Source organism: Chaetodon auriga, chromosome 15, assembly GCF_051107435.1.
Source record: "Chaetodon auriga isolate fChaAug3 chromosome 15, fChaAug3.hap1, whole genome shotgun sequence".
Lineage (NCBI taxonomy): Eukaryota > Metazoa > Chordata > Actinopteri > Chaetodontiformes > Chaetodontidae > Chaetodon > Chaetodon auriga.
The window spans coordinates 21,622,730-21,638,750 of record NC_135088.1 but is presented as its reverse complement, the minus strand read 5'-3'; the positions used below and the strand labels follow the sequence as shown (position 1 = coordinate 21,638,750).

At 40.7% G+C, this 16,021-nt stretch overlaps 1 protein-coding gene across 1 annotated transcript in view; it reads right to left on the bottom strand.

Moving 5' to 3' along the window:
• Positions 1 to 11,796, bottom strand: part of cblb (Cbl proto-oncogene B, E3 ubiquitin protein ligase) — a 67,289-nt gene extending 55,493 nt beyond the window's left edge. Inside the window, exons 1-3 of the mRNA XM_076749754.1 lie at positions 11,580 to 11,796; positions 10,307 to 10,490; positions 9,512 to 9,762 (exon numbers count right to left, since the gene is read on the bottom strand). Of these exons, the coding sequence (XP_076605869.1) occupies positions 9,512 to 9,762; positions 10,307 to 10,474 (419 nt within the window). The 5' untranslated portion in view covers positions 10,475 to 10,490; positions 11,580 to 11,796. The remainder of the gene's footprint in view (positions 1 to 9,511; positions 9,763 to 10,306; positions 10,491 to 11,579) is intronic.
• Between the last annotated feature and the right edge of the window lie 4,225 nt (positions 11,797 to 16,021).

Below are 16,021 nucleotides of genomic sequence, written 5' to 3'. Positions count from 1 at the left end.
GGAACAAACAGCTGCGATGAGGATGAAGATAAGACTACAGAGTGAGGAGGAGAGGTGGTGGAGTGGAAGGTTGGGTGAAAACACACGGTGTGTCAAAGCAGACAGACGGAGGGCGCAGACAGCCGGTCCAGTTCCTGATTTTATTGTTTTTTTTTTAGGATTGTTATTAGCATCAATTATTCAGGCAAATCATTTGCTGCCAAAAAAAAAACTACAGAACACATCCATTAAGACAGAGAGAGAGAAGAGGGAAAATGAGCACTTAAAAGCATTTCATTTGAAACAAAGTGAAAAACAGCTGAGGCCATCAATCAAGAGAAATAACAAGCAAGAAAGGTGAAGAATGGGGAAAAATACAAAACCATAAGAGACTGTGCTCACAATGATTTTCTGTCTGAGCTCGGTCATCCTGACTCAGAAGCTCTGAATGCATAATGGATGGGTGAGCAGGAGGAAACAACAGATATCTCGTCCCTCTCTCCAGAAATAGACATACACCCAACGCTTACTGTTAAAATACTGGCTAATGGTGAGAGTTTGACAGAAACCCTCCAGAAAAGCCAAGTTCACCAGCTTTGATGCTGTCTAGATTTTTGTATAACTTAATACGGAACTTTTTAGTATACACTTAACCAAATGTCTTTTGAGGTCCTGTTTTATGTGTAAAACTTTAATCATGATTTTTGTAAATTTCTGCTTATTCTGAATTTGATGCAGCAACACGCTTCGAACAAGTTGGGACAGGAGCCAGTTAACAGGAATGTTTTGGCTCATATGTAGTAATTCACTCAATAACCACTTAACTTAATGTCCAGTGTCTCTGGACATTAAGTTAAGACAATGTACAAACTCCATACAACAAGGCCAGATCAGATTCGAGCGATGGTATCAAATGATCTGGGAGCATGTATCAGTCAAACTCCATTGTGTAGTCTGTGTATGCATGGGTGTGAGCGAGAGGTGATAAAGGTTGTGTTAGTAATCTTTCGGTACAGCAGTTGAAGTAAATGTCATGATGGAGTTTGTGAAATACATGGTTTTAACTTCATCAAGTCATGAAGGTTTTACTCCTCCGTGTCATTCCATACAATGTGTGTCAACAGATTGAGACAAAACCTTAGTCAGAGCACAGTGAGTAAGCCTAGCAACGATCCTTCCTTACCACACACACACACACACACACACACACACACACACACACACACACACACACACAATCTCACACACACACACACACACCTCCCCCGTGCTCTGAGCCTATTGGTTCCAGACTGAAGCGCTCTGGCTTCCTCCTCTGGTGCTCCACTTCCTCCCCAGATGGTTTTACTTTCTGGAAGCTTACTCATCTCAGCCAGGCTCAGGCCTTTAAGGCTTTCCATGGCGCGTGTGGCATCATCACTTCAAAGCACGCCTAGTAGCTGTGACGTACAGACATGTGAGGACGTGAAGTCTGTGGAAGTGATACCAAAGTACATTCGCATTAAGGATTATACATGTTGCTTCTAGAGATCAAAGAACTTAAGTATTTATAAAAAAAATATGTGCGGACTGTAACTAAATACAATCAAAGGAAAGGGGATCTGGAGAAACAGAGCTTTAAAAAAATATACAGTCAGTATCAAATGAAAGACAGAACAGGCTCGTTTCACACCACCGCTGACAGTGTGATCCTGATTCACCAGGAAACACTTCCTGTCCTTTCAGCTCAGTAATTCAAGCACATCACTTCCATCTATCCACCTACACCCTGCACTGGTAACATGAATGAGGCATTCAAAAATGGATTTATTTTTTTTTTTAATAGAAGCCAGTGCTGTCATTAACTCTATAATGGCCAATGACCAACTACACGGAAAATTTCGAAACACAGAAAGTTTGCATAAATATGACAAACAATGGGATTTATTTAAAGCTAAAGATTATCAGTTATCAACGTGAGGTAAATTAGATGTCTCCATGGTTACACTGTGATATGACTTTCCTGTGATAAGCTGGTATGTTAAAAATGAAGGTAAATAAATTACTAATGACAAGATTTTTTTTTTTCTTGTGAAAGGCTGTCAAGTCTGCCTGGATGTGTCTGACTTCAGAGGTTTCAGCACAGCGTACCACAGTCGATAGGAAACCAATTGAAATACATCATTTTAGTAAGCGCTACAAACCAAAGTGCACAACAGAAGAAATTTAACACCCGTAACAGAGCTGGTAACTACTGTTTGAGGTTATATGGAACATCTACTTAGGGTTTAATGCAGTGGTGGGTAATGTCCGGCCTCCAGGCTGTATGTGGCCCTGGCAACATCTCAGAAATACAAAAAAATAATTGTAAAACGGCTAAACAGCAATTCCTTTATTTAAGTAATAAAACAAAATAACGGAAAATCAGTACACTAACACATCCTCCCAGGTGGTTCCTGAATGCACCGTGCACAAATGTTGAGGAAAAAGGGTGAGCCAGTGTGTCTACGTTAGTTTGTGGGGATGAGCTCAGACTGATGACAAAAGCCGATCCGGAGTGTCATTAGAGCTTGAAACATGCTACTTTATGGTGGACATTAGCAAGAACCTCTCAGAGCTCAACCTCAAGCTCCAGCTAGCTTCTCAGCTCTCTGCTTTCAAAGTGAAATCATTTGAAGTGAAATTAAAGCTGTGGCAAGAGCAACTGGAAAGATGAAACACAAACAGAACAAAAGCCTGCTCTGACATGTGAAGATGTTGGTGAGTATGAAAACTCCTTCAGGCACTTGGTGAGTGGTTTCAGGACATGAAAAGTAAACAAAAGGAACTGAACATATTTGATCCGCTGTTTAATGTGGAACCAGCTGATGCCTGAACAACATGAAATCCCTGAGCTGCAACGACAAGCTCAAAGTTAGGAACAGCAACCTCCTCTGCTCCAGTTCTACAAACTGCATGTACGTCATGAGGATTTTCCCATTCTGAGGAGACGTGCACTGAAGTTTGCATGTCTGTTTGGGACAACTTACTACTGTGAGCAGTTCTTTTCAAAAGTGACTCTGTTCCACTCAAGACCGACTGAGCCAAACCTGGAAAAGCATCATCTGACATCAGACACCTCGCCAAACAGAAGCAGTTACAGCCACTGCAGAGGTTAGTGTGATATGTGTTTAATAATTCAGTATGCCCCCCAAAGGATGTTATAAAAATTGAGATGGTCCTTGAAAACGGTTCCCCACCCCTGTTTTAATGTAAGGTGTTCATTCTCTCAGTGATAAAGTTTCAGCAATGGACAGCAGTCCTCCATTTCAGCTCAACAGTAAACTCTTCATATACTGGGAAAATCAAGCTTCAACTTGTTGGCAGTCGTACAAATGCTAAAGTCATAAGACCCCAGAACTTTATTTACAGTCTGATCCTCACAGCATCTTCATTTAATATCACAAACAACTCTTCACTCAGCTACTGCTTTTTCTCCTTGAACTAGAACTACTTGTACTTGCCAGACTCCTATTGAGCTCAAAAGAACATTGGTCATGATTTCTAAACATTTCCTGATGCATAATTCTGAATGATGACTTTGTTTGGTATAGTACACCACTCAAGCACATTTCCCTCTAAATTAAAAAAAAAAAAAAAAACAATGAACTGGCAATGCTACTTAGCACTGAGCTGCACTGTAGCTTGGTAAGCAAATCACAGCTCTACTCTACTCTTGGTCTGTATGTGGTTCATTTCTCTACAGAATATAATTCCTGTAAGTGATGGAGTCATCTAGACCTTGTCTTCACTCATTCTTAAAGCCCAAAATACTATTGTTAGAGAGTCACCATCATTACTGTTGGTCACAGCAAAGGTTACAAAATATTGAGCATGTTCCTCCAACATGTCTCCACCAGGATTTATTCACAATCAGAGGAGGCAGGCAAGGAGATGGATCGAGGAGGAAGGGAGCTCAGATTGTCTTTTATCTGCAACACTCTGCTTCCTGGCAAAAGACGTGCACTTTTAATCCAGCTGACAATCACTTTAGGAAGCTGCTAAAGCCATGCACGTCAAGCGGACTATAAAATGCTCTACTGTGCAAATCACTTCAGATGTGCTCTGAGGCAGTATCATGGAGGGGCATGAGAACGCTTGCAGTGCGGCCACACACGCTAAAAATGTATACAGTCACACTGCTGCTAATGTGCTCTGGATAAGTGTCTATAAGTGTGCAAATGGGATACGTTATTCCAAGAATTTCAGTCATCTTCATAGCCTGCAATGGACCTGACAGAAAATATCACAGAAACATAACATGGAGTTCCATTAAAGGCACTGTTTGTGGCAGTACAGCAACATCTGATCTACTCCACCAACCGCTAGCAGGCACAGTACCAAATGAGCACTTAGGTGGTAGGGCTGTAATTGTGTAATTACTCATCTTGAAGCTAACTGATTGACCATGAAAGCCTGGCTTTATGGGATCACTCTGGAAAAAAAAGACAGGTTGACCCAACCTTGAGCAAAGGCACAGAGATGTCTAAAGCAGAGGCAGAGTTCTCATTTAAAGAGCAACGGTATATTTTACAGCTGAGCTGCTGCAAATGACATCTCCTGCACTGAATTGATCCTCTGCAGCGGCGGGTTAGGAAAGCCACCGCTCTCGTGTTTGTCAATGTCATTTTATGCTGTGGTTGCAGGTCTCTCTCCTGAGAAGAGTTTTCATCTGGGAAAAGATTAATGTAGCTGAATGAAGAATTACACCAGCTGTTTTAACCATTAACTGCCAGCAGTCATGACAGATTGACTATGGTACACCTCATGCTAAGGAAGGAAGTGGAGTTTTCCTACACTCAACAAAAGCTCATCCTCTACACGGATTCCTCTTTACTGATGCAGAGAGTAGGACTTCAGTCATTGCCAAGGTGTTATGGTGCCAAAGGTTTGTTCTAGAAAATGTCAAGGAAGCCAATTTGCCTAATTTAATAAAACAGCCTGCAGACTCACACGAGGGGCTCTCCAGCATTTTGATTCAAAAGAGGCTACAAAGGCAAAGAAAGAAAAGAGGGTGGTCTATTCCCCCGGGGTCAGACAAAACAGACTCAAAGAGACAGAACATTTAAAGTAAGAAGAGAACGTTTCTGTGCATTCTGTGAAAACTCTTTTACAAGAACGGCTGTTTGCAATTTTCTTCCATCCTTTAATTTCCTAATTAATATTCTTATCACATCCATGTCTTGCTCAGCATGTGGAAAAGAAAGATGCAGTGGGATGGGGGGATCAGATGGTCAGATGTGGAGACTAGGACAATGAAGACAAAGTAAAAAGGCTGGGGGTGTGATGCATGAACATCAGATGGCTTAAATCAGCCATGAAGAAAGGTTTGGAGGTGATCAGAGCACTTAATCAAGCGTATGAAACAGACTTGTGCCAGACAGGCACAACAAAGACACAGCAGACCACATATGGGTACCCATGTCCCTGGAGACAGGGATGATGCCAGATGTGAGATCACTTCAATATTTCCTCAAAGAGAATTTGTTCCTTTCATGCAGCTTTGTCAGAGGACACTGTGTGTTGTGTAAAACATTACTATACACTTGCAGAGCTGCTGATAAAAAAAAAAAGACCGAGGAGTTTCTTCACATCCTCCCACTTCAGAACACGACACTGCTGACTGACGTTTACCATAACACAGAACCAGCAGTTCAGTCCAGTCTGATGTCAATTAAGTCCTATACATTTGTAATTATTTGTTGTATTGATGTGCACCTCTGTCTGAGGAACAGATCTATGTGTCTATTTACAAAACTCCCTCTGCTCACACACCAATTTTTTTTCTTCAATATTTTAGAGAGGGTCACTCTAATGAGACATTAACAAGCACGGATGCTTACTGAACAGGCGAACTGACAAGCAAAATGCCACTGAAGGAGACCTAAAACAGCTAAAAAGAGACATGTGCGCATCGTTTGTAGTTGTTTGGTTTCTGTTTCAGTGCGGGTGTCTCCTGAGTCGTCTGGGTGTGGAGCCTTTTACATGTCTGTGCACAGGGGCCCATTGCCTCATAATCTGGCCATGTTGACAAGGAGTTACAGGGACTGTATTGAGTAAACAGTAATATATTCAGTGTTCGGTAGTAAATTTGAGTATGAACGAGCAAATTCACAGAGCAAAATAACATACATGACGTGCAGGAAAGCTGCAACTATGCGTCTGCACAAGTGCCAGCTTGGCCATGGTCATTTGACACTGCACTGATTTCTGAAATGTTCTGGCCAAGGTCTATTTTAAAAAATCCAAAACTGTGTTTTATGTGGGCTCTGGTTGCCTAGAGATTAGACTTGTACAAAAGGTTGCAGAGAGATATGGAATTCATTCTGATCACTGTTATTGCTGCATTTCCAGCATTACATGATTACACTCAGGGGTGAAAACAGCGTTCTGTATTCTTCCTTCTGTTTTTTAGTGGTCAGGTTTACTGCTGCTATGACAAGTCAATTAACCTGTGGCCTGACTCTCCTCTAACAATTGCCAGTATGTTTAATTGTAGAAGTACCACTGTGATAGCACATTTTCTTAATGTAAAATTAATTTTACGAAGGAACATAAAGGAGCAAAATTATAATCAGTTTAAAAAAAAAAAACAGATTAGTACATTTCCATATTTGTATAGTAATTTATTTTAAAAAATATATTGTTTATTAATCCCTGGGTCAGAAAGGACACATACAGTCAACTGAGTTTTAAAACAGGACCGCTGGTTGACGGATGGTCTTCCTGTTCACTAGGACAACCCTCTGCCTCCAAAATTAGTAACAGCACAGCCTTAAATAGGAGAGGTAACAATGTCTGTAAGTGTGTGTCAAAGCAGCGGAGGAGACAAGAGAAGCTGTGAAACACGTCTCACTCAGTCTCTTCGAACAGACAACGCTCGTAGCATCCAGCAACACCTGCCCACAATGGAACAGGTTACACTAATGTAATAAAAGTAAATGCAATAAAGTCAACAACACGAGTCAAAAATGAAATCAAATCCTGGAACATCACACAACAGCGTTTTCGCCAGTAATGCGATAATGTGTGCATGTAATGCAACAGGGCCTGGCCACTGTATTTGCATGGCAGTATTACTTTCTAAAGTACTTCTGCTTTGAAAACTGCGCCTCTCTTACTGCTTCAAAACAATGTCAGCCATCTATCAGCTGACACATCCTGCATGACTCTTAACATCTAATACAAGAAAGGTGTTATATTTAAGTAAGGGAAGTGACATGTATGCCGACTTCTAATAATGCCTGTTTAAACCTGCCTAAAATGAGGGAGGTGGAGGGTAGTGATGTGTTTTTTGTCGAGATAAAGTGTGTCACAGTTTTTGGTCGCATCTTGAAATATCATGTAATTACACAAGAAAAACGGCCAAATTACAATTTACTGAATAACTTGTCATGTGATTTAACTTTGGCATTCAGTTATTAAAAATAAACATAAAAATCTTAAGATTTCGGCTGCTTCCTCTTTTACTGTAAGGACAGCAGCGATGTCTGGTGTGTCCACTGTTAAAGCTGCTGTTTTCACTGTGATAGATAAAGCCAACACGAGTCTATTAGGAGCTTTGGGACGAAGAGGCAATTAATGACTGGTGCAACAGCAAAGAGCTCAGGTTTGAGAGAGAAAAAGAATCAAGAGGAGTGTTCACACAGATAGATCAAACACTGCCGGGTGACTATTTCAGAGATCAACCAGAGGAAATATATGAACAGGATGTAAAGTGCGTGGGGATTTTCCCTTTGCTCTGCACATGGCAATCAGAAAGAGTCCCTGAGAACCCCTGGAGCCTTCCACAGCCTCGATCATCTCGAGCTCTTCACTTGCAAAAAACTACTTAATAAAATGAAAAAATGTGTGCGATGGCATCCAAAACCTGCAGTGATCTGTACTGAGGCAGTCTACTCAGTCCTTTATTATCATCCAATACAATTTTACTCCTTAGCAGTTCCCATTCCCCCCGGTCTCACTCTGCTTTCACTCCCTGCTCCAAAGTCATCATAATGTGTTTAGCTTATCGTTAAGAAGGAAATTGTGTAAACTCAAAGCAAATTTCATTGTCAAAATTCTGAAAAAATGGCTGGAAAAAAGAAGCTGTTTTTGAGAATTAACAATGTCACACTTCCCGTCAGCAAGTCAGAAACTTGACTATCTCAGTACTACAGCAATGGGGCATTTGTGCATGAATGAGTTTAGGAGTATAAAGCGCTGTGCGATAAAGCATACAGTAAAAGCAAGTGCAGCAGCATTGGCTGCCGCACACAGATAACCAAAAATGACTTCAACACCTATTTTCTGATGACTGTGCCCTTGCTTTCTCTTCTCCCTCCAACTCACCTAACTTTCACTCTTCCATCTTCACCTCCCACTCTCTCAGTAATCTGAGTCAGTCAGGCTCACGTCAAACACACCACAATCACAGTGGGCTGATTTAAGTTAAGATGACATGCCAAACGGTTACAGGCCACAAACCGAGCAGCTTACAACGCGGCCCGTGGAGTGGCCTGAGCTGCTGGGTGTCCTACGCGTAACCCTGGTGAAATGGGCAAACCTCTAAATTAATATCACCATGATCATCATCATCGCCATCAACGCCATCGTTACTGTCGTACCTCTGCTGCCAAGCCGTGTTGAGGTACTGAATCGTAGCGGTGACAGGCCTCAGATCAAATAACAACATATATTGTTGAGTCAAGCTCATTTTGGAGTAAATTCTTCATGTCCGAAATAACAATTATTACTTTGAAGATTAGTAACTTCCAAATTAACTAAGACATAGCGGGCTCTAGAACTAAGAGTAGTTTTTGTTTTTTGACATAGTGCTTATGAAAACTACTTTTTGGTATCACTAAATGTGACAGATAAGAGTCCATTTTGGATTTAATTGATGCTGTGGGAGGTTGGTTCACGCCATCTGTGAGACAGAATGTCGCTTCTTTTAGTTTTGAGGAAATGGAACATTGACAAAACACATTTTCCATCAGCCATGTATCGAAATAAAAATGCTGATGAAGACTCCACATTTAAGTTTAAATACTTCTATAGCTCTGACTGTCCTCTCTTGTCCAGCCTGTGTTATCATGGTTGTTAGTGAGTGAGACTGAGAATGAGCACAGTGACACCAGACACATCCTGTCTCTTACATTATTTTAAAAGGACGCTGAGAGCTGAACAGAGGGGATCCTGCAGCATCAACTGCGTGCTTAACCCACAGAAATCTGCACGCAATCTTGAACCTGTACCCTCAGAACTGTTTTGACCAAGAAGACTTAAACTATGCTTAAATCGTCAGCAGAATGATAATCTATTAAACTACTGTCACAACTCCCTTCTGCCCATTTTTGCAAAGGCATCACAGGATCACCGCTTTGAAGGTGGTTTTCCAGGTCAAGGCAGGTCAATACAATTAGCCTCTGTTCACCATGAGCACAGTTAGCCTCCATTTTCATCTCAAAGGCCTCGACAGGAAAAGGACAAAAATAAAAATGAGTAAGAATTTTCTCTTCAAAAGTTCTCTTACCTGTCCTGTGACTGCTCCTCGTACATCCTCTCCTTTCCCTCTTTGAAGAGCCGAATGGCCCGTTTGGATTTCTTCATAAGGCTATCAATGTAGATTTTGAAGTACTCGTTCTCACTGAGCTGTGTGAGTCTCTGGTTCTCTTCATATTTGCCCAGTATAAGCCGCAGGTGCTGGTAGGCATCAGGTAAGATATCCAAAATGTATGGTGGACTGTTTTTCAGCTGGAGTCTGGGATTTTGGCAGAGGCGGACCTGTGGCAAAGAAATCCATTACTGAATGCCAGCCTGATGCTCCAACGTTTACTTATCTTTACCACCTGACAGAAACGAGCCAGCATTGGACACAACAACCAAGCAGGGTCAAGATGCATATTAGATGGAAACTTATATGGCTGTGAAAATTGAGCTCAAGCTCTGCTCAAAGGCAAACTCAAAGATGTCGTTCAAGTCAATAATGTAAACAGCATCATGCAAACCACTTCACTACTTTCACTGCAAAGATACACATCTCCACCTCCAGTATGTTTATTGTATATCTGATTGACTTCTGCTGCTCTTCGATGCCTCATTAATGAGTTATCATAGAGTTTGATAAATATGTGCCAGCCAGGTGTCACATTACAGTACATAGTTTCAAACGAATGCTTAAAGTCATTCAATACATAATCACAAAATATGATCAGTGAACACACGTGCACCCCATTAGCATTAGCTCCACCTTTCCATGTGCAACTACAAAAAAATGACTGTTCCCATCTGGCAGACAGACTTGACGGGTTTGTCACTCCAAACTTACAACTTTATCCATGAGTTTCCAGGTCTTCTCCACCGTCCGCCGGTCAGCAGCCGCTTGTTTCGGTGGCCCCACGGCATCCTGGATGGCATCAATGATGCCTAAAATCCTACCTTTACTTCGGTTCGGCCCACGTCCACCAGGGTTTCGGCCACTGAGAGCAGTTGCCATTTCCTATACACTGAGGCTAAAAAAGGGATGACTGCAGTCAGTAATTGCTGTCAATAACTGAACTCATATGGAAAAGAATACACTCTTGATCACGCGTTTAGACACTGTCTGCTGTATAGACCTAAACCTTCTTTAGTTTGGAAACAGAATAAGTTACAGTTGTCCAATTTTTGGTCCCTATTCAGTCATGGATAGGTATTTTTTAGCCTTTTTGTCTCATTCTTATTGTCACTTGTCTGTTTTTTGCAGACAGCCCCTCAACTTTAATATCAAATGACGAGAGCTGGATCTTTTTGGTTCATTAACCAACGTTAAACACTCCAAGGAACAGTTACAACAGCACAAACAGTCATGTTATTTCCACTGCTTATCCCTTAAGTACTGTTCAGCAGACACATGAAAGGTCTCTTTGTGTGTGACTGATGCCTCACAGGCCTCTTCGTGAAGGGGGTTCAAGGACCACCAGGAATCTTTGAAGGTATTCAGAGGGTCCCAATTTCAATGTAGATTTTTTTTTATTTATTTTATTTTTTAACTTAAAGGAGCTGATCACGATGATAGAGAGTGTCAGTATGAGTATCCTGATCAGAGGACTCATTCTCCACCTGCAGTTTCTGAGGTGCCAGTCTCATAACAGTGAGTGGGCTCCATCGTTTCTGTGCTTGTCTGCTTAACTCCTACTTGAACGCATCGTATTGTGCTCCCTCAGGATTGTTGTCGTCCGCTAATGATCATGTCACTTTAACACGTTCATAATTCACCGCAAAATGAAACACATTGCACAAACTAAGTGCTGTTTACACTCGGCCTTTTTAGTTTTGCGGTTTCTCTCCGGACTAGCTCACAGTCTGTAGTGCTTCTGCTGGGTTCCAGTCCTGTGTGTACTCGGTGTGTTCGTGTCGCTGTTGTTTACACGGTGATGTAGTGTTACTCGGAGTTTTGCTGTTACTTAAATGTCATCCTACATTGTTTCCTGCGCGGTGATTTTCTGAACGACTCTGACTGACCCGCCACAGCCTCGTACAGGAGCTCCATTTACAGCCACTGTGGCTTTTTCGACTCTCACGAATCGACCGAAAAACACAAAGTGCTCATGTTAACTTACCAAACCACCAGGGAATGTCTGCTGGGATTCCGGCTGAACTCGGTACACATCCAGCGTACAAAAATTAAGGAGTGTCCAAGTGTCCAGAGGATACGAGTGGCAGGAAAGTATCCAGAGTGTTAAATCCTGTCACTTCACGACAAATCCTCCATTTTTTATATTCGCCTTATAAAAGCTGTTCCCAGTTGCTGGCGGAGGAGTTGGATAAACGCGAAGCTGGGAGGTCTGTACCTTATGTTTTGTTCGCCGATATCAGAGTAAAGTCAGCTATTCTACAAAGGGCAACATCCTGCGTATTACAAAATAAAGCCTCTGTTAGCGAGCGAAATCATTCACATCAAATTAGCATTTTGCGGCTACATGGCCTGCTTTTGTTGAATTTTATCCTTCAATTTAGTGTTTGAATTAATCAAGTTGTTCTAATCTCCCCAGTCTTGTCCCTTCTGTCTGATAGCGGTACATTTCCGTCCTGTATTTTGAAGGAGGACTTTTAACTTCCTGTGTTACACGTCTGTGTTTTGGGTGGCTTGATGCAGCTGTTCCAGCGGTAGGAGGGTCAATGGGAGTATGAAGCAATATTTTCCAGGAACCGACCAACGCAATGACAGCAGCGAATAGACACCCATTGGTGCTCTGTGAGGATGTCACTAATGTCAAGTTTGACAGACTCGGAAAGAACCTTTCCTGTCACAGAATCCATAAAGCTGAAACAAACTCTTTCTAATGTCAGCCCACTGGCTAACATCCTTTTTAGAGTTTTTAGTTGAGACTTGGCTAAAGAGCACTTCTGGTGTAGCAACACTGATAGAGGCTTCTCCTCCAAATGATCATTTTTAGCTCTCAGTCAGTCAAAACAGGAAAGGAGGAGGACAGCAGCCATTTTTTTTAAAACAGTTTTTGTGTAATGACATTGACCTGGGTGAATTTACGTCATTTACGTATCTTGCTCTTGAGCTCAAAGCAGAATTATCAGCACTCATCATTACATTGCATCCACCACCAAGTTTTCGTCAGTGTTTATGCAGGAATTCTCAGAGCTGATTGCACTTGGTATCAATACATATGACAGATTAATCCTGAATAGAGGCCTGAATTTCAACAATACCTTGAAACAATTCAATCTCAACAATATCTTGTTGAAAAAATTATGACGATACCTTGTCACCTGCTTTAAATACTGTTGCTTCACTAAAGGTTCAGTATCTCGCCTACACATTGAATACTTCAATGCAGGCTGCAAGAATACTTCAATGTGTAGGCTGCAGGGGCCAGGCATCAAACCGCTGACCTTCTGATATGTGGACAACCACTCCACCTTCTGAGCCACAGCCATGACTGTCTATAAACAAAGTAAAACATCTGGCAAGAAAAGATTACTTTTTCAAGATTAGTACAGAGAATGCTGGAAACTCTAGAATAATATTCTCCACTATTGATCAGCTGCTCAGCACTGCCCCCACCCACCCACAGCTCTCCACATCAAACTGTGAAGAACTTGCATCGCTCTTCACTAACGAAATAACCTCAATCAGAACCAGAACTGCTGCTGATGTGAACACAGATAACCCCAACGAACTCTGTCAAACAGATGGAACCATGGGAAAATTCACCTGTATTACATTAGCTGAGCTCTGCAAGTCACTGAGTCTAACTCATCGCCCTCATGTGTTGGCCCTGTTCCTACAGCATTTTTAAAGTGGTTTCAGTGTTTCAAGTCATGTCCTGAAGATTATAAATACATCCCTGCAAACAGGCATCTTCCCACATCTGTTTAAAACAGCTGCAGTAAAGAAACCCAACCTAGATAGTAATGCACTCACTAACTACAGGCCAATATCCAACCTTCCATTCATCAGTAAGATAGTGGAAAAGATAGTTTCAGTGCAAATTGACTCTTAAAGGAAACAATAGCATGGAGGAATTTCGGTCTGGCTTTAGAACATATGCTGCCACTTGGTGTCATCATCAGAGAGCACAATGTATGTTTCCATAGTTATGCAGATGACACACAACTGTACATCTGTGCTGAACCAAATGATTCAGCTAAAGACTCCATTACTAACTGTTTTTGGCAATAAATAAATGGATGAGCAATAATTTCTTGAAGTAAAATGAGGAAGAAACTGAAAACCTACAGCCTAAAACAAAAAGAGAAATGCTATTTTAGTTATCTGAGGAAATTAACTTCCTCAGCTACTAACCAGAACCACATTAGTCCAGGTTTAGCTGCTCTGCACTGGCTTCCAGTAACATTTAGAATTGATTTTAAGGTCGTCCTGTTTGTATACAAAGTCCTTAATGGGCTACGACCAAACTACACTGATAACGCCCTTGTTCACTATTTGCCCTCAAGAACACTGATGAGAACATTGATCTGCTGCTGGATTACTGGAGGTTCCCTACAACAGCTGAAAGAAAGTCAGTGATGTAGCCTTTATCAATCATGCCCCAAAGCTGTGGAACAAACTACCTTTAGATATCAGGAGAGCCAGCTCACTGAATAGATTGAAAAGAAAGCTGAAAATAAATGTCTTCACTTTAACATTTAAGTAGCTATGACTTTTCTATTACAGGCCTGAAACTTTGGTGCTTTGCCTCGCAGTGACGCACTGCTGTACTTCTTATAAAATGTTGCATTTTACCTGCATTGTATATGCTCCATTTCTTACCTTATTTGTTATCATTATTATTCAGTGGGTTTTATTTTCGATCATAATCACAATTCACATAATAGCAGGATACAAAATGACAACACCGAAAGCAGCACAAACCATATCTCACATAACAAGTAGATAACTAGGCTGAGTGCTAATTGCTATTGCTTATCAATAACATTGAAAGAAACACAGAACCTTGTAGTCCTCTGAATGCTCTGAATTGCTTCCCATCACATCCCAAAACATAGATGGGACAGGAGAAATTCACACGACTCCTCTACCTCACAACAAAATAGCAACATTTTACTGGAAAGGACAAGAAGCAGTGTGGGTGTTACAAAAATACACAGTTATTACTACAGTTGTTTAGTCATAAATGCAATGAAACAATCATAATAAAATAAATATAAATAAATAATTAAGTTAAATATGAGCACATTCAAGTATATGCGGCCCAGCATTTTACTGCTGTGGATGTTCAAAGTTGTTGTTCCAAGCCAGACGTCATTCAGTGTTCTTTGGTGACCCCTGCTGGTTACTTACCATAGTGCAGTGTTTGGGCACTGGTATGTACTTTTTAGTTCCTGTGTGACAGGAAGTTAGTCTGAGTAACCTGGGCTGTATCAAGTAGAGCAACATCATCTTGAATACAGCAACAATTTTTGGCCAGAGGATACAGGCAACATGTAAAAATAAAACAACAAAACAAATCAAGATTTGGGGATTGACAATACAAGAACATGTAAACTTAAACTTCTAAGACGCAAGCGTACCTTAAAACAGACAGACTGAGACATGACTTCATTACAACTTGTTAAGAGACTGACAGAATTGTAAGGGCAGATAAATAACTCAGGGAGGCTTTACTTTTCTTCCACTTAGACTTATGAATATGATATTTACCCAATGTTAGAATTAAACTCACCACATGTGATAACAATAAACACTGTTTAGAATTCTCAATTGACTGTTCTTTATTTTAGGCCAAATTGGCCAATTCAGATAATTCTAATTTTTATTTAGTAATACTGTACAGTCATCAATTATTCTTATCTTTGGTGGTGTTGTAATGTCAGCAAACTAATTTAGATCAACACTGACTTTGTTGTTTGTTGTTACATTTTCACCGATGTGGACTTCACCAATCTTCAGTTCAGGTAACCTAATATCTACGTTTGAGAATGTAAGGGTGCTTTGTATCATGTTTTTCAAGGAATTGGAATTGTTCGCATATGTGACAGAATTCTACGAGGGAATATTTCAGATTAGACTTTTCAACAAACCAATCAAACTGCATAAAATGGCCATCCATTTTCCATCCATCCATTCATCAAGTCAACAACATGTAAAACCTTTTTTTCTCACACCGCTCTTGCTCAAATGACCCCTTCCTGTTGAGTGTAATGCTTCCATTATTCCACAAGGTGGAGACATGAGTGTGAAATTATGGATAGATACAATTTCCCAGTTACACAGTCTTGTATCTGCAATGAGTTTTATTTTCACAGATAAAACTGACAATTACTGAATTTAATTTCTCAATCATTTGAGGAGAAACATAAAGAGACTGACATGGATAAATTCTTTCTGCTTTAGATGATAGAATTCTGCCTCAAATAAAAAAGATCTCTTAAGAGACCATGATTCAGAGATGTCCTCATACTATTTTGTCTTCTATATTTGTTTGTTCTCTTGTATGTTTATCTTTAAACAGATTTACACCAAGGTATTTTATTTCAGCTTTAATAGGAGTGGATTTAATATTTGCCTCAGTACAGGTATAAA